Raw genomic sequence first — 22775 nt, forward strand, 5'->3', positions numbered from 1 at the left:
GGCCCTCAGAGTCTGCACACTTTTCCTCAACGTTACATAACAGAACTCTCTCTGTCCACTATAAAAGCAATGGTTTGGTATTTCAATTTAAACTTGACGTGTGGATTGAGAAGATGGTATTTGAAACTGTTCTGTTTACAGTGCTGAACTTCTCTGAGCTCAAAGGAATAACAGATTTTAAAGAGTTACAGTTATTTAGTGGAAAATAAGTCCTGATTATGAAAGCAATTCATAGATTTTGATGACTGAGTGAGTCGTGTTCTCTATGACTCTGGGATACCACCACAAGATATGTGTGATTATAGACCCCCTGACTTATTATGGAGGCTCATTTTCAAAACACACACACACACACACACACACACACACACACTCTTGCCTTAAAACTTATTGTAAAACTACCATACCCATTAACACATAGTATTACTGAACATTGGAGTTAACTATGGAAAGGAATCAACTGTGAAAGGAAAAAAATACATATTAATGGGTAATTGTATCAGCTCTGCTTCCCTCTTTCAGCATCCTAAAAAGGGTCCTGCCTTGTAGACCAATTCTTCTGGGCTTTTGTCATAAGGAATCAGGAAGAAAGAGAGCTGGGGGAAAGATCTGAAGTACATATCCAGGAATGGAGAAGAGTTAAGGCATGTTTTGAAAGACAAATGCATTCAAGCAGCTATCTTATATGAGAACAGTGGATGAGAGCAAAAAGAGATGTTTAAGATATGTTGTTATTTATCTGCTTCACGGTGTGTGGTCTATGAGAATTTTTTAAGAGTTATTTCAAAATCAGGTTTCAGGTATTTACCTGTGTATTTGAATATGGCCCTGCTCTAAGACTGGACCAAGTGGATCAGAGATTTATATATATCACACAAAATATTAATCTCAAGCTATAGAAATTTCTGGACAAATTCTTAGTAATGTTTGTGGCGACCTAGCTATTTTATGAAATTGTGGAGATAAAAGCCTTTATCAGTAAAATAATCTCAATCAGACTGTTAGAAGTTTAGAATGATGAAAATACCCTCATATCTCCTAGAACAGTCCAGGGTGTAAATAACAATATTCTCTTTAAATCAACCAATAAGTAGCCATAGGTGACAATATAATTTTTTTTAACAAATAAAACTTATTGTATTGCTTTTGGAATTGCCTGTTTATTAATGCTTTAAAAATTGCTTTGAATTGTAAATAAGCTATAATCACCAGTATCAGTAATAAAAATAATACCGTAATTTTAAAAAATTAAAATATGCAAAGAACAGGGTTGAAAACATGCTCCTAGGCCTAAAGGGCAGTGAAGAATCTGGTCAATCTACAACTTGAACGATCAGTGCTTGAGAAATTTACATGTTTTAGCTGGAAAGAGTGAAAACTGGCTATCTTTTCACAAATAATTTTTAAAAGAAAGGTCTTGAATTTTCCTGGTCTGAGGTATTAAAGTGCTTTCACAAAACCTTAACATGGTGCCAATTAAAAAGGTTGGAAAGATGCTCCTTTTTTTTCAGAATGTTAGAAATGTACCTTTCCACATCTGTATTTGCCCAAAGATTAAGCTTTGTATGACGGAAGCTCTGGAGTAGAAACATCTCAGTAACAGAAAGCTTGGACTCTCAAAGTTTCATTCATTCAGCCAACATCCCTGGAGCTCCTCCTTTGTGCAAGACACTGTACTCAGTGCCAGGCTGGAACACCGGTTAACAGGAAGCAGCCCCTGTTCTGAGGGAGCTTCCGGCCTGGCCAGGGTACAGCCCAACTAGGAGTTCTAAAAAACAACCTGAAATATCACAGAGCAGCTACACAGTGGACGTGCCTCAGATTACCACACGAGGATCAGTCCACAAATGCAAAGTCTTCCTTCCATCTGATACGGGTCGCCACCCCATCTCTCAACAGCCGGAGCAGAGCTAGGTCTAGAGGTTGGCAAGGAGAGACCAGAGGGTAAGAGGAGGCCCAAGCACGGCCCCGATGGCGATGCAGCACGTAGGGCGGGAGGCTGGCGTGGGTCAGCTCGGCCTCCCACGTGGATCTCGACAGAGGGTGTAGGCCGAGGTTCTGTGGGCCTAGCCGTCGGACTGGAAGGGTCTACGCGCCGTTCAGCCCCGGTCTCAGGGGCGGGCTCTCGGCGAGGCTCCGCCCCTCCGGCTCCTCCTCTCCCACCCCCCAAGGCGCGCCAGCCTGTCCCGCGCGGCGCCAACCCTTTCCCGGGTCATCGCCCCTCCTCTCTTCCGGGCCGCGAGCCCCCCGCGCGTCTCCTCAGGGCTGTGCTCGTTCGCGCGCGCGCGCGCGCGCGCGCGTTCTCCTGCCTGCCCGCCCTCTCAGCGCGCGCTCCGTCGCCCGACGACGCGGGAGCCACACGCTCCGAACTAGGCTCGCTGCGCTCGCTTTCGCCGAGCGCCGGCCCGCTGAGGCGGCGCCCTCGGTTCCCGGCCCGGAGACGGTCGGGACCGCCAAATCTGCGGCCCCAGGGCGGCGGCGGCGGTGAGGAGACCGGGCCGGGGGGAGGCGGACATGGTGGAACTGAGGGCACCGGGAGGAGGGTGGTCCCGGCGCCCCTGAGGCCACGTCGAAAGCTCGCGGCAGGCGGCGCGCCGGGGAAGGGGGAGGAGTGTGGGATCCAACCGGGTTGCATCGGCCCCGGCCCGGCGAGAAGGAAGGATTATGGACCGAGAGAGGTGACCTGAGAGGGTTTCCGCGGGACTTCGGTGGGTTGGGGACGGAGAAGACGCCGCCTCAAGGCTCCTGCCACGTTTCCACCGCGCGTTACCCTCCGCTCGCGGTGGGCGACAGCCTTGCGCCTACCCACCCGCCTTCCGCGTCGGTGTGTTTTCTGGAGCTGGGGACCCGGCTTGCTGTCCGGAGTGGGGGGGTGTCACGCCCGAGGGGACCCCCGTCTTGGAACCCGGGACCACCCGGAGACTGGAACCGGCCCGGTGGCAGCGGACCGGCGGGCGAACGGGAAGGCGCACCCTGCGAGGGAGGCTGTTTGGGGGGAGGAGGGGAATGGGGCTCCACGGCCCTTCCCCCTTAACTGGGGGAAAACCGCGATTGCAGAAGTTGGACGCGCTTGCAGGCCGTTCTTTCCAGAGTGGGTGGAGATGTTTGATGCCTACTCACCTAGCACTCTTAGAACCCAAGCGTGAGTGCTTAGCAGCAGGTTTTGATGGCTTACAAAGTCCAAGTCTCGGCCCCGTGGGAAATCCCGTCTCCTCAGCGTCCGGAGAGCCCGCTTTGTAACGCCAGTGAGGCTGGTCAGGGGCTCCTCAGCCTCACTGCCAGGATCCCCGCTTCCTCAACCTTGGGAACGTCTATCGGAAATATTTGTGTCTAGAAACGGTTGCGATTAGCCTTTCGTTACAACACAGGGAAAAGTACAAAGTTATGAACTCCTGGAAGGTTGGGCTTGGTTTTCCTTTGGGTTTTACGCACGCCGCTGTGAGCAGAGGAGCCTGTGGAACAAAGTAGAACTTGAGGAGCCGCCGCCGCGGTGACTACGTCCCAGGATGACGTCACCGTGCGATATTTAAAATGGGAGCTTTTCGCTCCGAGTGTGGGTGGAGGAATTGTGGCTACTTACTCAAGACGCCTGAGGTCTTATTGGCCCAGCTCCCTTCTAGTTTCTCCCTCTCAGACTTTATAACTCCTCCTTTTACCTTTCGATACTCTCAGAATTCTAACTGGTGGGAGTGGGTTAATTTTTCTGCTATTCCAGGCATCATTCCTTCAAACCGGAAAAAAAAAAAAAAGTAATTCCATATGACTCATCTTGTGTTACAAGCAATAGAAACCACTAAGTGGTTCTTTCCTTCCTTTTATTTTTTGATATGAAACAGAACAAAACAAAAAGGAAAACAAAACCCTAAACTCAGATATGTAGAGCACCGTAGACAAATGAATGAGGAGAATGATACAGTTAAGGATTCAGTACTTTTCTTTAGTGCGGTTCCTTGTTTTCTTTGGTGAGATGGAAGCTAATGTAGTTCCATCAGCAAGCAACTTTGATCCCATACCGTTTATTAAATTGCAGTGGGCTTTCTTTTCCATTATAACGGGGTAGGATATAAATATGGCTTTATAAAGTGGAAATGGCTCAACATTTTTCTTAGGAGGATGCCTCATAGCAGTTGTGGAAGACTGGGGTTGTATGTACCTCTGCAACTCTTATATGCAACCCAGTTCCTCTTGTCTGGTAGCTGGCCAGAGAAGGTGGATTTGGCATTCTAGGGTTCCAGGAGGAAGGTTTGGGTGTCTTCCCATTGGAGATCAGAGTGGGTATGGCTGCCAGCACACCTCTCAGATGACTGTAGAATTTATTTCACAGTGAGATCCCTTGTTTGAATTTGCACAAGGAGTTAAGGAATCATTAGAAGAGACTTTAAGAGGTTTGAGAAAACAAATGTGTGAGAAAACAACTATCAGTTAGATTAGTTGGTTTTTATACTAAACATAGCAGAAGCTGTATGTCTTTGATAATTGGCTCTGGAAAGGATGATATTGCTTAGTAAATGTAGCATCTGAATAACTCCAAGTTACTTAAAGCAGCCAAATGAATGAGCTCATCACGTAAAGACACAATATACATCGAAACAATCCCAGGATAAGGTTTTTGCCTTTATGGATTAATCAATGGTAAGTCAGATCTGCCATTTAAAGAGTCTTGAGGCAGTTCCACGATGCAGCTATATCTCTGATTATTTCTTTTGGTTTGATTTTTCTGTGGATGACCCTGAATTTCTACTCTTAAATGTTTTGATAGAGGCACTGTTTTGGGGCATATCTTCTAGGTAAATATATCTAAGTTCTTGAAAGAATGTTTATAGAAGAAACTCAGTGCTGCATTTTTTTTTCTTTATGTGTAACAGCTTTCTTATTCAAATAGGATTCACATAGCATTCAATTTACACATTTAAAATCTACAGTTCATTAGTTTTAGTATATTCACAAAGTTGCGTAGCCATCACCACAGTTAATTTTAGGGTATTTTCCTCACCCTAAAAAGAAACCCTGTGTTCATTGATGTCTTTCCTTTCCCCCCATAATTTCTGCCCCTAGGCCACTAACCTACTTTCTGTTTTTGCCTGTTCTGGAAAACTCATATAAATGGAATCATATAGTATTTGGTCTTTTGTAACTGGTTTCTTTCCCTTAACACGGTGCGGTCAAGGTTCACCTCTGTTGTCGCATGTATCAGTACATCATTCCTCTTTGTTGCTGAAGAATACTCCATTGCATGTATATACCACATTTATCTGTCCATCAGTTGACAAATGTCAGTGTCCATCAGTTGTATATTGAATTTCTTCTACTTTTTGGCTGTTATGAATAATGCTATGGACACTTGTGTACATGTTTTTGTGTAGAAATATGTTTTCATTTCTTTTGGGTATGTGGCTATGAGTGTAGAATTGATTGGTCTTTTAGTAACTCAAACTTTTTTTTGGGAATTACCATTGTTTTCTATAATAGCTATACAATATTGTGTTTTAAAATTCAAATTATTTCACAAAATTTTAAACTTAAATTATTGTAGCTAAACATTGTCATATTTAGAAAAAGTATATAGGGGCACCTGGGTGGCTCAGTGGGTTAAAGCCTCTGCCTTCGGCTCAGGTCATGATCCCAGGGTCCTGGGATCGAGCCCTGCATCGGGCTCTCTGCTCGGCAGGAAGCTTGCTTCCCTTCCTCTCTCTCTGCCTGCCTCTCTGCCTACTTGTGATCTCTGTCTGTCAAATAAATAAATAAAATCTTTAAAAAAAAAGTAGAAAAAGTATATAATGGTATCATTGTAGTGCTTCTCTTTGAGTGATATCTCTGATTTTATTTTAGCCAACAGGAGCATTTTGGTGTGCCCTCTTTACTGAACTTCTTCACAAAGCTAAGCGATAAGGTTCTTAGATAGTATTATAATAAGGTCTTTATGGCCTAAATTAGTGATTATTTGTTCCTTTTTCCAGATACGAGCCAATAAAACACAAGATAAAATTGAAAGAAGGGAGCTATGAAGAAGGGATATTTTGCAGAGCTTTATCTTCCAGTTTTTGTGTTTTGGTTTTTTAAGAAAAAGTGTTTTTCTTTGCAGGGAAAGATGAAGAACGAAATTGCTGCTGTTGTCTTCTTTTTTACAAGGCTAGTTCGAAAACATGACAAGTTGAAAAAAGAGGCAGTTGAGCGGTTTGCTGAGAAATTGACTCTTATACTTCAAGAAAAATATAAAAATCACTGGTATCCAGAAAAACCATCAAAAGGACAGGCCTACAGGTAAAGGATTAGATTGGACAGTTGGATTGGACTAAGAGGCTGATAGCTCCTGAAAATGAGTGCAAGGCCAGAGGACTGAAGGGTGTCCAGTCCATTTCTTTCACAGTTTAACTACAAAATACAGAACTCTGGGGTGTCTTTGGTATTTTCTTTCCTTACGCATTTTAAAATAGAAACATTTGTTGATGGGGCCCCACTACCTAGACTTGGGATCACAATATTGTCAGCCTGTAGGAGTTAGTCCTGTGGTTGTAGTTTGGCTTCTGACTGAATGCATTTCTTTATGTATCACAGGTACTTGAGGGTTTTCACAATTCTAGAGGACCCCTAAAACTTACCCATAAATGGGCATGGCAAGAGTTGAAAGAAATGAGTCTCTGTTTTTACAAATAGATTACATGTTATCTGTTTTTGGAAAAAGTAAATTTTATGGCAAACGAGAACTAAGAATAAGAATATTAGAAACCTAATGCATTGTTGACACAGAAATAATTTCATTTATATTATAAATAATTCTTTATGGTAGAAGCCACTGTAACTTTTCTTGATGAAGGTAACTTATTACAACCTACAAGTGGTAAATATTAGCTCTGCGATTTGAGCTCAGGTCTAACTAACTGACCCTAAATTCTTACGGGCTTCTGCACACCACAGTTTGACCACTGCCCTGTCTCTGAGAGGGTAACTCTCACTGGCAGCTGTCTTTTTTTTTTTTGTACTCTGGTTTATAAGTTACATTTATAGCTTAGAGTAAAGAAGAGCAGGCTCCTGCAAAACATGTTCTGGCATGCTCATTCCCTAGTATTTATGTGATCACTGTGTTGAGAGCCTGGGTTCTGCTAAATAACTCAGCTGTCAAACCTTGCCCCATTTGTGGAGGTGGCCACCCAAAAAAATGAAAGTAAAACAGTTGTAACTAAAGAAATTATTTTATTTATGCATATTGTTGCCCCCATAGTTTCCTTCTCAATCAGCATTTCTGTGCTTTGATGTAAAAAGGACTTCCTTTCAGTCACTTAGCTCTTACAAGTGCAAGATTATTCAGGGAGTCTACAAAGGAAGTGAAAATAGGTGTTTAGTTCTCATATGTTAAAAGCCACAGGTGAGCATGTTTTCTATTGAAAACAAAAGTTAAAGTTATTGATGTATTTTTCTCTTCATTTTTATCCAAGGAGGTTTCCTAGTAGATTGGAAAATGTGATGAATTAAAGTAGTAATGTGGATGTTCCATTTAAAGCAGACTCAAGTTATTTTTTTATCTTTTTAGTTGATTCTCTTAATTTTTTTCCTGCACATTTTTATTTTTGATAGAGTGAACAGCTTTGGTAAGTTAGAGCTATTGAGGCTTTTTACACTGATGTAATTGACATTGGACAAAGGCTTCTGGAAGTGCCAAACCAACTTTTTACTATTACTGAGAAAAGAAGACACTGTCAAGTAAATGCTTAAAGGTCAGACAGTGTACAGTTTCATTTCCATTAATTCTAAAAACTTGAGGGAAAAAATTAGCTAAACATGATTAAATTGGCATATGATCAGAAATATCATTATTGAGTCATTTTGAAGCTGTCTTTGAAGTAGAAAACTATTAGACTTAATGGTGGGTTGTTACTGTTATAAAAGTGAATAGAATATAGGATTAGCCAGAGTGAGACTCTTGAATCCAGAGTAAGTTGGAAGTGTTCTTTTTCTTCTAAAGTGTTCATAAATTAAAATTGTTTCTTCACAATATCTACAAATAAGGGCAATTTGGCAATTTTATCAAGATCTGTAAAAATATTCCTACTCTTTGAACAGTAAGTTTCTAAAAATCTATTCTAGAAGTATAATCAGAAATGCAGATAAATATGTATGAATATGGATGTTTCTTACACTTTATAATTGCAAAAAATTGGAAAGAACTGTCAACATTAAGTAAATGATAGACTATTTTTATGCAGCTTTTAAAATCCGGTTTTTGAAGACTGCTTAATGGATAAGTAGTCACTGTATATAGAGTTAAAAAACAGCACAAAAATATGTAAGATATGCAAATGAAGCAGAGTCTCTAAGCATCTTTATTTACATACATATTTTTTAAGCTTTGAGACTACATCACCCTTATTTTAGGTAACAAAAACATGTACTTCTAAAATCTATCTCATTACCTATAACTACTTTTGATCCTGGGGCATATGGGACTTTTGAATCAACCTACACAACACTAGAATTTGTAAACATAGACCATCTTAAAGAATGGGACAAATGGCATCTTACATGCTGTAAAATAATTTTTTTACTCTGAATTGCTTACTTGTTAGTGGTCATGATAAGATTAGCACAGACAAAATAGGATATTTAATGAAATAGACTTTGGAGTCTGGTGGTCCAGATATTCACCACTTTATAGTTGTGAAGTTAGGCAACTCTGCTTCCTTACTTTCTTACAATGGGAAAGTGATATGTAAATTATAGGATAATTGTTAAAATAAAAAGTTAATACATGTAAAGCACGTAAGAAACTGTCCATTGTATAGTAAACCTTCAGAAAGAGTTATTACTATTTAGAAATATGTATTAGCTGTTACTTACTGAGAACTTTTTCACTATTCTAAATGAAAATCGAAATCAATGATAAAATTAAAAAAAAATTTTAAACAGCATGTTCTATTGATGTCATTGTATTTAATGGTATAATTACTATTTGTCAATAAACTTGTTTTTTCCATATTTGAGAGCTTTGCATCTGAGGAGAGGGTGAAACTACTTAATCTAAACTCATCCAATAAATAAGTAGTAGGATTAGTACAAAAATCTGGGTTCTCTTGATTGATTTCATAACTGTAGAAGCAGTAAATACTTCTATTGTAGCCACCATTTTTGTACGTAGGCAAAATGCCTGCTTTAACATATACTTTTGCATTCATCCTGGGAGCTATCTTTGAGCATTCCATTAGGTAGATGTGGTATTTCTTAGGTTTAAAAAATGGAACAGAGGCTCTATTGGTTTTAGGTATTTTATTTTTTCCCAGTTATTTTAACGACTTTTTTTTTTTTTAATTAAAAAAACCCTTTGGTAACAAATAAGCCAGTAACACTTTGGATTATATTTTAATATAGCTATGTGATATGAATGGTTCTGTATCTTGGACTGATTCTATATTTATAGAACAATTATAAGTGAGGATAAGGACACCTTTCTTAACACGATCTGGGATTTATAAGCAAGGAAATGGCCAAAACATCACAAGAATTTCAAAATATTTCAAACATTGTTTAAAGGTCTTTTGTTAGTTAGATTTTGTTATAGTAACTTGGCCTATTAATAATTCTACCTTTAGAGCTCTGGGTAATTTCATGCAGCTTTAATGCTCATTGGTCTGCTAATATACATGTGAGATTGAGTAGTTTCTGGCTAAAATGATGCAAAGCCAGTTCTTATGATTTCCCTGGGCTTGGATGAATGCCCTCTCTTTCACCAGGCTGAGTAGTCTTACTGATGATGCTGCCTCTCTGCCTTCAGTTCACATTTATTATCTATTTAGGATAGATATGCCCCTGGGTTCTCCATCAGGGTTTATTTGTTTTAAATTCACATTGGCAATACTAATAATATAACATGGTTTATGATTAAGATTCAATTAAAGCTGTTAAAATTACTCTACTTTGTTGCAGATGCATTCGTGTCAATAAGTTTCAGAGAGTTGATCCTGATGTCCTGAAAGCCTGTGAGAACAGCTGCATCTTGTACAGTGATCTAGGCTTACCAAAGGAACTCACTCTGTGGGTGGATCCATGTGAGGTGTGCTGTCGGTGAGTTCTTGAGTGTGCCAAGTAATCTGAACTGATTACCATGCTGGAACTGATTTTATGAAGTTCTCTCAGTTACTGCCTGCTTGTGTGTCTTTGTGGCCAGAATCTGTTGTTTCGGCTTTCGTAGTTGTGAATTTTGTAATCTGAAGGTGAAAGACTGGTTACATTCCTTTTTTACAGCTAAAGAAACTTAAAAACTTAATTGGGTAGCGTTTTTCTAGGGCTCTGCCAAGAAGCTTTTTATAGACCAAGAAGCAGAATTTAGATACCTAGACTTCTGTAGGTCAATTGTTGTCTCTCGGTGGTACACTTGTCTTCTCCTCTTCAAGTTGGGAAAGAAGTTAAGCCTAAACAGTAATGGATAATAACAACTTTTGCTTGGTTTCTGTTTGTTTCTATTCTTGCCTCCCTCCCCTTTTTTGATTTTTAAGTGACCAAGTATTTTCATGGTCTTGTTTTTATAATGGAGATTATTTCTCATCTCCTAATGAGCAGAATTGTAAAAGGGGAGTGTTAGGTATGATATCTAATTGAATTCCATTCATTCTAAAAAACATTCATTGTGGTACAGGCATTCTTAGTTGTGGGGTTTTAAAAAATGAAAGGACATTTTGCTGTCAGGTGTCCAAAGTATAATAAGGGAGAAGAAAGAATAAGATTACAGCAGGGTGATTTATGCTGTGATAGAAATATGTACAAAATGCAGTGGTTGGTGGCACAAAGGAGAAAGTTACTGCTTCTGCTGGGAATTAGAAAAGACTACCAAGTGGGGTGATGCTAGAGCTGGATGGGGAAGGATGCAGTTGATTAGATGACAAGGTGGGAAAGATGTTTTCAAGCAGGAAGAATAGGATGAATAATAGATGAAAGGAATCCCCTGCAAGTGATTTCCTACAGCTGTTACTTTAGGGTATTTCTTTTCGGATTTTAAGTACATTTCACCTGTTGAATACAGTAGAGGTGCTTTTTGATGCAGTCCTTTTATATTTCAAAGGTGGTCATAGCCTTTGACCTGATCTCCAACAATAAAAGTAGAGGTGATATGTCATGACAAAAATGCATAGTAATTCTACCACTGAATTATTCCGGATCACCTTGGAGCTTCTTGGTATAAGCTGTTTGTGTAAGATTCTTGCTTTGGGAAACTGAGGTGCTAGATTAGTCAGCACTTATTTCTCAGAAAAAAGAAGAGCAAGACCATCTCAATTTTGGTCCAAGAACGTCAAACATTTTTAGATTCTGGGACTAATTTAGGACTAAGGTCACACTTCACAGACTTTAGCCACTGAACACCTACTGAAGACCTCAGTATATAAGCAATAGCTTTCACAAAGTTACTATATTGAATTGCTTACTTTTTTATTAGGCCTGCACTTAGATCCTGACTCACTATTATTTAACACACAGTTCTTTAAGTTAGTTATGTAGTTTTTCAGCCATAAAAAATTACAAGTAGTGTTTGAAAGGGGATTTTTCGTGTAGTTATAAAGCTACCGAAAGAATATTATGTAGTGGGGCGGTTGGGTGGCTCATCAGTTAAGTGCCTACCTTCAGCTCAGGTCATGATCCTAGAGTCCTGGGATTGAGCCCCGCATCAGGCTCTCTGCTCAGGGGAGAGCCTCCTTCTCTCTGTCCTTCTGCCCGCCTCTCTGCCTACTTGTGCTCTCTCTCTATGTCTCTGTCAAATAAATAAATAAAATCTTTAAAAAAAAAAAAAAAAGAATATCAAAAGTCTTATGTGGAGGCAGGAGCAAAAAAGCTAAAGAGTTGGCAAAATGTGTTATAGCCAGTCAAATAGTGAGTATTTAATATGACGATCTTAAATCATTATGAATTGTTTCTATATTCAAAGATGCTTAAGAAGTTGGGTAATTTTATAAACATTTTGGACATATTTATTTGAAATGGCTTTAATTAAATCTTGGCACTTGAAGATAGAAACTTTAGTTAAATAGACATTCTACTTAGGTGGATGCTTCATTACTTTAATGATTCCAGATAATGAAAAATTATTGTGCTTTCATCATATTGATATATGAAAATCTTTGCATTCAGTACCTTTTAATAATTTTTACATAAAATTAAAATTTTGGTGAAAATTGGCTGTGATGTGATAATTTTCACAGCTCAGAGAAATCACCTTCAGAATGTGGGGTACTCATTCTGTGATAATAGACCGCATGCTAGCAGTTGAGTAGAGGTAATTGTTGTAAGTTAACAAAGGAGATTGCAGTATTGATTAGTGCTTTGGGACCAAAACTGTAAAGATAAATATTCTGAAAATTAAAATAAAGCTGATATAGCAGTTACATAATTGAACAAATATCTGAGAGTCATTAATAATAACTTACTGGTACACTAGAGACTAAGCTTATAAAAAAATTGAAATGCACTCAAGGGAACATTCTTCATAGTATGATTGAGTTATTCCATCAGGATAAAATATTTGAAGTGTACAAAGAGTGTTACGTAGTTTGAAAGGTTATCATTTAGTGAACTATGTGAGGAGATACAGAATAGATAATACATTCTTCCCATAAAGAGAATGCCTGAGATAGGGTCTCAGCTTTCTTATCTGTCCAACATATTGTATACCTTTTTTTTTGGAATTTCTAGAATTCTTTTCCTGATATAGAGCATTAGATACTATTGATTTAGTTTCAAATTAACTAAATTGGACTTAATGTTTTAGCAGTGTGTAGTTGAAAAATGCAGTTTAAAAGTTGTCCATTACTAATTCTGACATTAACTGCACACGCTAATGTTACAGTAATACAGTAAGCCACTTCATTTACCATGAAAAGAATATTCATACCAAAATACTAGAAAGGGAAAGATGGAGAACCTAATTGAACTTGCATGTCAAAGAAATCTGAGTTAATAAAGCTTGACCTTCAATCATTAGATGTCTGTCCTTGATGTAGGTTTCTGTTCTACAAAGGTAGGGGTTTTTCTCAAATTGCCTACCTTTCTGTTTTACTTGAATTTTTACTCTGTTAATGGGCAAAACTGAAGGTAGGCCTAAACCCATTGTTAATATTGCTGACTTTATTAACATGTGAATTAACCTTTGTATTGAAATTTGTTGAGTCTTTAAACCGAGGGCAGGATGAAGTGGTATGTTTCCATTGCTAAAACTCTGTGCTAAGTAAACTTGAAATTATAGTACAGGAGTTCTGTGTTGTGAAGAACTTTCCTAACTGCTCAGTCATCTTATACTAGGAAGAATCGCTAGCTGAAGACAAACCAATATCCAGCCAGTTCCAGCTTTCTTGCCTAGCAGATAGGAAACCGTGGCCTAGAGACATTCAATGACTTGCCCCTTGTCACGGAGCTAGTTAGTGGGAGAGCCAGAACCAGAAAGATGTTCAGTGTTCTTTCTACCGTCTATAGCAATTCCTTTTATGAGATAAACTGAAAAAGAATAGAAAAGGGAGTTATGTCCCATATTTAGGTAGCATTTATGGCCCCATTCAGCCTGTGTGAGAGTGGAAGACAGCACAACTATATAAAGAAGTAGAACTCACCTGTGAGGCTACATGATTTCCATAAAACTTTCAAAGGCTTTATTACAGTTTGGCCTTTTACTTTATTATACATACCTGATTCAGAAATAATTTGAGACAAGACTTACTTCAAAATGAAATTAATTGACATAGTTATTATTAACTCTGCTTTTCTGTTAAGGTGGTTTTTGGTTTTTTTTTAAGCTTAAAATCATGTTGTCTAACTTTAATTACATATTGTGTAAGAACTAGTTAACAATTCATTTCTTTTGTCCTAACTAGAAATTGTTTCATGGTGTTTATGTTGTGCAGTCTATCCAAATAGATTTGTGGGTTTCTTCTATTCTCCAAATGAAAACTAGTTTTATGGGGCACCTGAGTGGCTCAGTTGGTTAAGTGTCCAACTCTTGATTTCAGCTCAGGTCGTGATCTATGCGGCATGAGGTCAAGCCTGCGCTGGGCTGTAAGCTGAGCATATAGCCTATTTAAGATTCTCTCTCTTCCTCTCCCCCGCCTCCCCTACCCACCTTCCCCATTTGCCCATGTGCTCTTTTGCACACGTGCTTGCATGCTCTCTCTCTTTCTCTCTCTCAGAGGAAGAAAAAGTACTACTGGTTTTACTATTCATTATGCTATCTTCCCTCATTGCATAATTTATTTTCCTTTTTCTTTTAGTAGCCAACAGCCAAAGTTACATATTCTAACAATTATTTTTCTAGCTCAAGTCTCTAAAAGTATTTTGGCAGGATTAAAAAGCTCATTTTACTTTTTAAAAACAAAAATTAAGATGAGAAGTAAGCAGTTTTCCTAGGAATCTCCATGAAGCAATATAATTCAAGTAAAACCCCTTTGTTTTCAACACTTGTTTTTCAGTTGCCTCAGTTCTCATTTTTGTCAGTGTGGATACAGGCAAACCAGGTCCCTTTTTTATTTAATCATGGAGGTCAAAGGAAATGACTCGTTGATTTATGACTTGAATTACTAGCATCTACATTACAGTGGTTAGTTAAAAACACATGAGAAATTTTTACTGTACAACCAGTTTAATGATACATACAAAAATGTAAACAGTGAATTTCTCTTTGGTGTTTTAAACAACTATTCTTGTTAAAATAGGAAAGTAGGAAAGAAAATTGGGAAAGAGAATGGAATCATTTTTATTTGTACTTAAATAAGGCCGGGGTAGAAAGTCGTGGTCTGCCTATTGGCATGGAATTGGGTTAAGATACTATGTATGTCGGGTTATGTTCTGGAGGGTTCCTTCTTTGCTTTGGACCAATGGCATGTCCAAGCCTGTTTCTTTTTATGGACAATTTCTTGCTTTTGTTGATGGTACTTAAAGGTTTATGAGTTTGTTTGTTTTTTTAATCCTTAGGTATGGAGAGAAAAACAATGCATTCATTGTTGCCAGCTTTGAAAATGAGGATGAGAACAAGGATGAAATCTCCAAGAAAGTTACCAGGGCCCTTGATAAGGTTACCTCTGATTATCATTCAGGATCCTCTTCTTCAGATGAAGAAACGAGTAAGGAAGTAGAAGTGAAACCCAGTTCCATGACTGCGACCCCAAGCCCTGTGTACCAGGTAACCATGGAATGGCTTTCTATTAAAGGTTGTGAGCAGGGCTTGCCAGGTCATCCTAGGGTAGTCCTGCTCATGTTGCCCAGGATTTCTGATTTGAGATTTTGAATGCCAATTCTTTTCCACATAAAAGGAAGCTGTTCTTTTGACATGTAAATGGGCATCCTGAGTCACTTTATCAAGGGTCTGCTTTTATTACTCAGTTAAGTAGGATAAATACATTTTATTTATTTATAATAAATATATTTTTAAAAGTGTGGGAAAGACTAGAAAAAGTCACAGTGATGAAACATTCCTGATATTTTTAAATCTTTATTATATTAAAAAGTAGGTATTGAGGGGCACCTGGGTGGCTCAGGTCTTGATTTCAGGGTCCTGGGATCAAGTCCCGCATCGGGCTCTCTGCTTAGCTTAGCAGAGGCCTGCCTCTGCCTACTTGTGGGCTCTGTCAAATTAATAAAATCTTAAAAAAAAAAAAAAAAAAAAGATTTGCTTAAAAAAAAAGGTAGGTATTCAGTTTTTGTAGTCTTCAACACTTCTAATTCATACCATTGGGGTTAACTTTCTTTTCTCCATGATTAAAAAGAAACTTCACTGAATTATATATGAGTTAATTTTTCACTCAACTTAAAACATTATCTCCTTTACTTCAACAGTTGAGGAGTTAGATAGCAACCATGCATGCACTTACAAATTTGTCCACTTATTTATTATCTATACCCCACATACCAAAGAATATTTAATATACTTTTAAAAATTCTTAATACAATAATACTCTTTGGCAGAGAAGATAAGTCAAAAAAATTAAAGAAATCTTTGAGTTGAGCCTTATTCCGTGCATGTACTTTTTTCTAATTTTGAGTATATTTTAAAATATATCTCTTTTTATTAATTTGGCCTTAATTAGACATACTGAAATATAACGGGTTCAAGGTAGGGTTGGATTTGGGCTATAATAAGAATTTAAACCTTGGGGCACCTGGGTGGCTCAGTTAAGCGTCTGCCTTCAACTCAGGTCATGATCCCAGGCCCTGGGATCGGCCCACACTGGGCTCCCTGCTCAGCGGGAAGCCTGCTTCTCCCTCTTCTACTTCCCAGGCTTCAGTTCCCTTTCTCGCTATGTCTCTCTGTGTCAAAAAAATAAATAAAAACTTAAACAATAATAATAATAATTTAAACCTTAATGAGTTAGAAATGAGAGTTTTGAGTATGAGAAACTAAATCTTTATATTCACCATACATTTATATAATAAACATGCTTTCAGTATAACTTGATTTTTCATTTCTCTCTTTTTTTCATTTGTTGAATTATCTTTTTAGGCTTATGAGGAAGATTAGTCTGAGGATTATCATTTTTAGGAATATATGTGTGTATATATATATGCATATTGTAAGATAGCAAGCACTTGCTGTAAACAACTTCAAACAGTGTAAAAGAGCATAATAGTAACCAAGTCCTCCCTCACCACTCCCCAATCACCAGTTCTGTCCTGTACATTTCCATGGACGTACTCATTACCAGTTATTTTTGTATTCTTCCTAAGAGATTCTCTACATAGATAAGTAAACTTTATATTTGTATTTCAGGGATCATTTTTAAGACTTTTGTCATAAAGGGACGCCTGGGTGGCTCAGTTGGTTGAGCAGCTGCCTTCGGCTCAGGTCATGATCCCAGCGTCCTGGGATCGAGTCCCACATTGGGCTCCTTGCTTGGCAGGGAGCCTGCTTCTCCCTCTGCCTATGCTCGCTCACTCTCTCTCTCTCTCTCTCTCTCTCTGACAAATAAATAAATAAAATCTAAAAAAAAAAAAAAAAAAAGAAAAAAAAAAGACTTTTGTCATAAATTTTGGGCTTTTTTTCTCTCTGCATGATGTATTATATACTCTAAATTAACTGTTGTTAAATTGCCTGTAATTCGTTCACATGTTCCAATATTATCTCAGAATTTTATTGTTAACTCAACAAAGCAAGAAAGTAAGTCTCAAACTGAATTGATTGCTGCCGATATTTTACAAGTAAATTGACCTTTAATTTTTAGATTTTCCTTTTAAATTGTATTTATTTCCCCCCATGTTGAGAAACTGTAAGGACAAAATTATAACAAAGGCATGGAAATTGAAATGTCTTTTGTGTGCTTTTAAAATAAAACATTTTTCCTTGACATTATATTCACTAACAAAACATTTTTATGACAGAGAAGCATGGCTGTTAAAAGCCATCGTGTAGAAAGCTAGTGCAAGTGGCCCACTTTAATATTTTCTTCCTATCCATGTTTTCATCTTGAACCTAGCATTACTAAAAGGTTTAAAAAGGGGCTTATCAAAGTAAGGATACAAAGTTCCTAGCTTGGGATCTTTGGTCTCTTAGGAGCCTGGTTTTTTAAAGGTACCCCCAGAGATTACTAATTAAGAAGTGAAGTTTGAGGCGCCTGGGTGGCTCAGTGGGTTAAAGCCTCTGCCTTCGGCTCAGGTCATGATCCCAGGGTCCTGAGATCGAGCCCCACATCGGGCTCTCTGTTCAGCGGGGAGTCTGCTTCCCTTCCTCTCTCTCTGCCTGCCTCTCTGCCTACTTGTGATCTCTCTCTGTCAAATAAAATAAAATCTTTAAAAAAAAAAAAAAGTGAAGTTTGACATTTTTCCCCAAATTGATATATAGATTCAACTACATATCAATCAAAATCCCAACAAGGTTTTTCTAGAAAGTGACAAATTGATTCTAAAATTTATAAAAAGGAGAATCAAGTTAGAGGCCTTATACTTATATAAAGCTATCATGTCTATCAAGACAGTGTGGTAAAGATTTAAGATTTTATTTATTTATTTGACAGAGAGACACAGAGAGAGGGCAAGCAGGGGGAGTGGGAGCAGGGAGAAGCAGGCTTCCTGCTGAGCAAGGAGCCCAATGCAGGGCTCGATCCCAGATCTCTGGAGAGCACAGTCTTAACAAATGAGCCACCCAGACATCCCCAGCGTAGTAAAGATTTAAAGACACAAATATATTAATGGAACAAAATAGCACAGAAACAGACCTACATATGTAGTCTTTTTTTCTTTTTTAAAGAAAAGTCTCAAAGCAGTTCAATAGGGAAAGTCTTCAAGAACTGGTACTAAAACAATTGGATACTCTATACAGGAAAAGAAACAAACCTAACTGCTACTTGACAGCATACACAAAAAATTTAATTTGAGATGGGTCATAGACTTAAACATAAAAGCTAACTCTGACACTTTCAGAAAATATTGAGAGATAGCTTTATTACTTGAGATGAACTAAGATTTCTTCCAGGGGATACAAAAAACACAAGAAAAGAACTTGATAAATTTGACTTCATCAAAATTTAAAATCTTTGCTCATCAAAACAAACCATTAAGAAAATGAATGGGCAAAACATAGACTGGAACAAAATATTCTCAATCCATACATCAAAGAACTTGTTTCCGGAATATACTTTATAAATCATTCCTATAAATCAATAATAGAAGACAAACAACCCAATTAAAAATAACTGGGCAGAAGATGTGAATAAACACTGTACAAAAGAAGTTATATAAGTGTCCAGTAAACACATGAAAAGGTGCTTAACCTTTTTTGTCATCTGGGAAATGCAAATTAAAACCATAGTGAAACACTACTTCTTCCAGAATGGCTAAAATTAAAGTCTGACACCACCGACTGTTGGCAAGGATGTGAAGTAGCTAGATTCATAAACTGTTGGTGGGAATGTAAAATGGTACAGCCACTTTGGAAAACTCTGGCACTTATTACATATGCACCTACCCCATTACCCAACAATTAGACACCCTTAAGTATTTAACAAGATAAATGAAAATAAGTATTTCCAAAGTCATGTATTGGAATGTTTATAGCAGCTTTTTTCATAATAATAAAATGGAAAATAACCAAAATGTCCATTAACAGGTAAATGGGAGAAAAATTATGAGGTTTTCACACAGTAGAATAATAGCAATAAGACAGGATGAACTAATAATAGACACACTATGGAAAGACCTCAAAAACATTCGATTGGGCAAAGAATTTTGCCATATACAAATGAACACATGCTAAATGATTCTATTTATGTGAAGTTAACGAACAGGGAAAACTCAGTCTGATGATAGAAATCAGAACAGTGGCTGATTGTGGGGTGTGAGGAATAACTGGAAAGGGTATTTTAGGCTCCAGAATTTTGTCTTCTGATAGGTTTGTTGTTGTTGTTGTTGTTGTTGTTTAATAGAGATTTTTACTTTTAAGTAATCTGTACACCCAAAGTGGGGCTTGAACTCAAAACCCCGAGATTAAAAGTCACATACTCCTCTCACTGAGCCAGGCAGGCATGCCTTCTTTCTGACAGTTTTAAAACCTTTTCAGCATCCTAGTATAAAAAGAAATGAAAAGTATTTCACTCTGCTACCTGTTTGTAGTATAGGTCAATTATTAGTTGGAACTCTAAATTTTTCCTTATTTTTTTCATTATTTTATATAATCAAGGATTAACTATACTAAGGTTATTCATTGAAGTGTTGTTTTATTTGTTGTGCATTGTTTTTTAGTAGTAAAACACTGAAAACAGCCTAAATGTTCCATCAGTAGGACACTAGTTAATTTAGTTACGGCATAGTCCTTGCATTATATCTGGCTGTAGAATAATGAAAAAGGGCCTTATGTATTGATATGAATATCTCCAAGATATATTTATCAGGGGCAAAAAGGAGTAAACAAAATTGTATGTGCATGTTTTTTAAAATGTGTGCATAGATGTACACCCAAGTATACGCATGAAATATTTCTAAGGGTATACACACAAAAAAATAATAATTAGTGTCAGTTGCCTCTCAGAGGGTAATTGGGTAGCTGGTAATCAGATAAAGGGGACTTTTTACTATATATACTTTTATATACCTTTTGTATTTTCTATGATATGAATACAGTTTTATATAAAGTACAAATTTTAAAATACCTGTACTAAAAGGAGCAGATTAGAAATCAGAGAATTCAGAAATGCATAGTCACATGGTATAGCATTCTGAGCAAGGGGGGTCCAAAACTGCTGATAACTTTTTGAGTAATGTGAACTTATGTCCCATATGACTTAGGAAATAATCTAAGACTGTTGTTCCCAAACACAAATTGGCTACATCAGAATCACCACCCACACTGTGGTCAGAATACTTGGCCTCTGTTTTTAAAATTTTTGTTATTCTTACTGTTCAGTACACCAGGGCTAGGGCATGAATATTCTGTGTTTTAAAAGCCTTTTAGGGGGCGCCGGGGTGGCTCAGTGGGTTAAAGCCTCTGCCTTCAACTCGGGTCATGATCCCAGGGTCCTGGGATCGAGCCCCACATTGGGCTCTCTACTTAGTGGGGAGCCTGCTTCTTCCTCTCTCTCTTCCTGCCTCTCTGCTAATTGTGATCTCTGTCAAATAAATAAAATCTTTAAGAAAAATAAATATTTTTTATATATATATAAAAGCCTTTTAGGTGTCTCCTTATTAACCAGCCAGCTGTGGAAACTACTGGTCTAAAACATGTGTCCTTTCAAGCTTCCATTCATTTCTGTTTTGATCTTTTATGGTTATTTTGAGTTTATTCATTTTCATTCATTCAGAAAACTAATCGGTCACTTACTACATATGAAGTTTTTAATATATTTAGATCTGACCATAGGAATGTCACTTAGATCTACTCTTAAGGGTATGGCTGAGTGATTTTGTTGTTCTTTAATGGTAATCTGAAAATTCACCTTGTTTTTACATATAATGTGACTAATTTTTCCTTTGAATTAATAACTTTTTTCTCTTTCATGCAGATTTCAGAATTGATGTTCCCACCTCTTCCATTGTGGCACCCTTTGCCCAGAAAAAAGCCAGGAATGTACCGAGGCAATGGTCATCAGAATCACTATCCTCCTCCTATTCCATTTGGTTATCCAAATCAGGGAAGAAAGAATAAACCGTATCGCCCAATTCCAGTAACATGGGTACCTCCTCCGGGAATGCATTGTGACCGGAATCACTGGATTAATCCTCACATGTTAGCACCTCACTAGCTGCTTTTGATTCTGTTGGTGTCAGTGTTGAGAGAAGGTAGAATAAGGCTGACCACATTAAAAGTTAAAAGTTCATACTCGTAGTAAAGTTAGATGGGCCAAACCATCAAACTTATTTTTATAGAAAAGTTATTGATAATAATCTTTCTTAAAAAATATATATGCACTTTAGATATATTGATATAGTTTGAGAAACTTTATTAAAGTTAGTCAAGTGCCTGAGTTTTTAATATTGGACTTGAGTATTTATATATTGTGCATCAACTCTGTTGGATACGAGAACACTGTAGCAGCAGACGATCTGTTCTAGCACCTTTGAGCATTTACTTTATGGAGAGTATGTAAGTTATTTATACACAGGAAATCTATTTTATGTCATTGTTTAGAAGAATTGCGTGAAATCATGTAGTTGCAAATAAAAAGTAGTTTGAGGCATGACAATGTGTGCTTCTTTTCTGTGCATTAAAAAAAGGGAGAAATAGCAAAGGGAATTACTTCACTTTAATGTGTTTGAATATTAAGCAAAGAAAAAAAAATTCAAACTTTTCTTTAAAAAAATCAACTTTTTATTAACCATAACTTTCCCCAAGTCAGCCGTATCAAAATGTGCATATAAAAATCTATAGTTTATTAGTAGTACTAATTGAAAATGTAAATACAATAAAACATCTTTCAGCCATCGAAGTTGCTATAGATAGGATTTTTCTAAGAATTTAGCCTGTATCAATTTTGATAATGGCATCTGACTTACATTCCTAATGCCACTGCATAAAGCAGAAATGTTCTTACATTTCTATTCTTGTGCTTTTTTCCCAACATATGAGAAAGTCTTTAATAGATGTCTGAAATAAAGCCAAATAGTACAGTACTTCATTCAGATTCTTCAGTAGTCCTTCATATTTATACCACCGTAATGCCATCAGTCTTGTAAGCATACTTGAACTACAAAAAGAGAGAAAGAGATATAAGAATTTGGATTTTTCCCCCCAAATTAAATTTTTTAAAAAAGATAAATACTTTTTCCTGTTACCCATATTTTTATTCTAGTCATAAGTTACTTGACTTGTCAGAAAAATCACAGCTCCCTAATAGGTCATTAGAAGGCCTTGGCTATTCCAAATATTCCTGTTGTCATTTTTTCTGATATATTCTATTTAAGTATAGAGTACCAGAGAAGTGCACAAATCATAAGGATGCATATAGCCCAAAGGTTTGAGAATATGTGGAATTTAAATTCTGCAACCTCAGTAGGTAGACTTTTTTCTAGTTTTAATTATTTTTTCTAGTTTTAATATTATCTTTGATAAACTACATGTATCTTTTAATATATTTCAAACCATGATGATCCTTTTTCTTGAAATATATAATGAATGCCTATTCAAACAAGCATATTTTTCTAGGGGTAACTGGCATCACAGGAAGATTAGTTTTATTTAAGTTTGAAAATGTTTTTAACATGTTGAGAGTTTTGTGTAATGACAGATTGTGTGCAGTTGTAAAGGTGGCAGGTTTCAAGTATTTTTATCACGGAGTCAGCATTTGTTCTTTTAGTTTGCTCATGTAGTTAGAAGCTTGTTGGAAAAATTAGAA

General features: G+C 37.4%; 2 protein-coding genes across 6 annotated transcripts in view; one reads left to right on the forward strand and one right to left on the reverse strand.

Moving 5' to 3' along the window:
* Positions 1-1719: 1719 nt before the first annotated feature.
* Positions 1720-21743, forward strand: BTG3 (BTG anti-proliferation factor 3). 4 transcript variants are annotated; one of them, XM_080829925.1, is made up of 5 exons: positions 1720-1944; positions 6083-6261; positions 9916-10053; positions 14935-15142; positions 20946-21743. In XM_080829925.1, the coding sequence occupies exons 2-5, from the start codon at positions 6089-6091 to the stop codon at positions 21183-21185; spliced, it is 759 nt and encodes a 252-aa protein (XP_080686051.1). In that variant the 5' UTR covers positions 1720-1944; positions 6083-6088; the 3' UTR covers positions 21186-21743. The 4 variants fall into 4 exon arrangements, with proteins under 4 accessions (XP_080686051.1, XP_080686048.1, XP_080686050.1 ...); XM_080829922.1 differs by lacking the exon at positions 1720-1944 and adding an exon at positions 2243-2484; XM_080829924.1 differs by lacking the exon at positions 1720-1944 and adding an exon at positions 2302-2678.
* The window catches only part of CXADR (CXADR cell adhesion molecule), a 61620-nt gene continuing 60581 nt past the window's right edge, over positions 21737-22775 (reverse strand). For both annotated transcript variants that reach the window (XM_080829883.1, XM_080829882.1), the window contains exon 8: positions 21737-22127. In XM_080829883.1, coding sequence (XP_080686009.1) covers positions 22086-22127 — 42 coding nt within the window. In that variant the 3' untranslated portion in view covers positions 21737-22085. The remainder of the gene's footprint in view (positions 22128-22775) is intronic.

Source organism: Martes martes (genome assembly GCF_963455335.1).
Source record: "Martes martes genome assembly, chromosome: 1".
In the NCBI taxonomy this organism is placed as follows: Eukaryota; Metazoa; Chordata; class Mammalia; order Carnivora; family Mustelidae; genus Martes; species Martes martes.

Coding starts and splice junctions, on each gene's coding strand:
- BTG3 (XM_080829925.1), top strand. CDS start 6,089: ATGAAGAACGAAATTGCTGCTGTTGTCTTCTTTTTTACAAGGCTAGTT. Junction 6,262..9,915: donor TCAAAAGGACAGGCCTACAG/GTAAAGGATTAG, acceptor ACTTTGTTGCAG/ATGCATTCGTGTCAATAAGT. Junction 10,054..14,934: donor CCATGTGAGGTGTGCTGTCG/GTGAGTTCTTGA, acceptor TTTAATCCTTAG/GTATGGAGAGAAAAACAATG.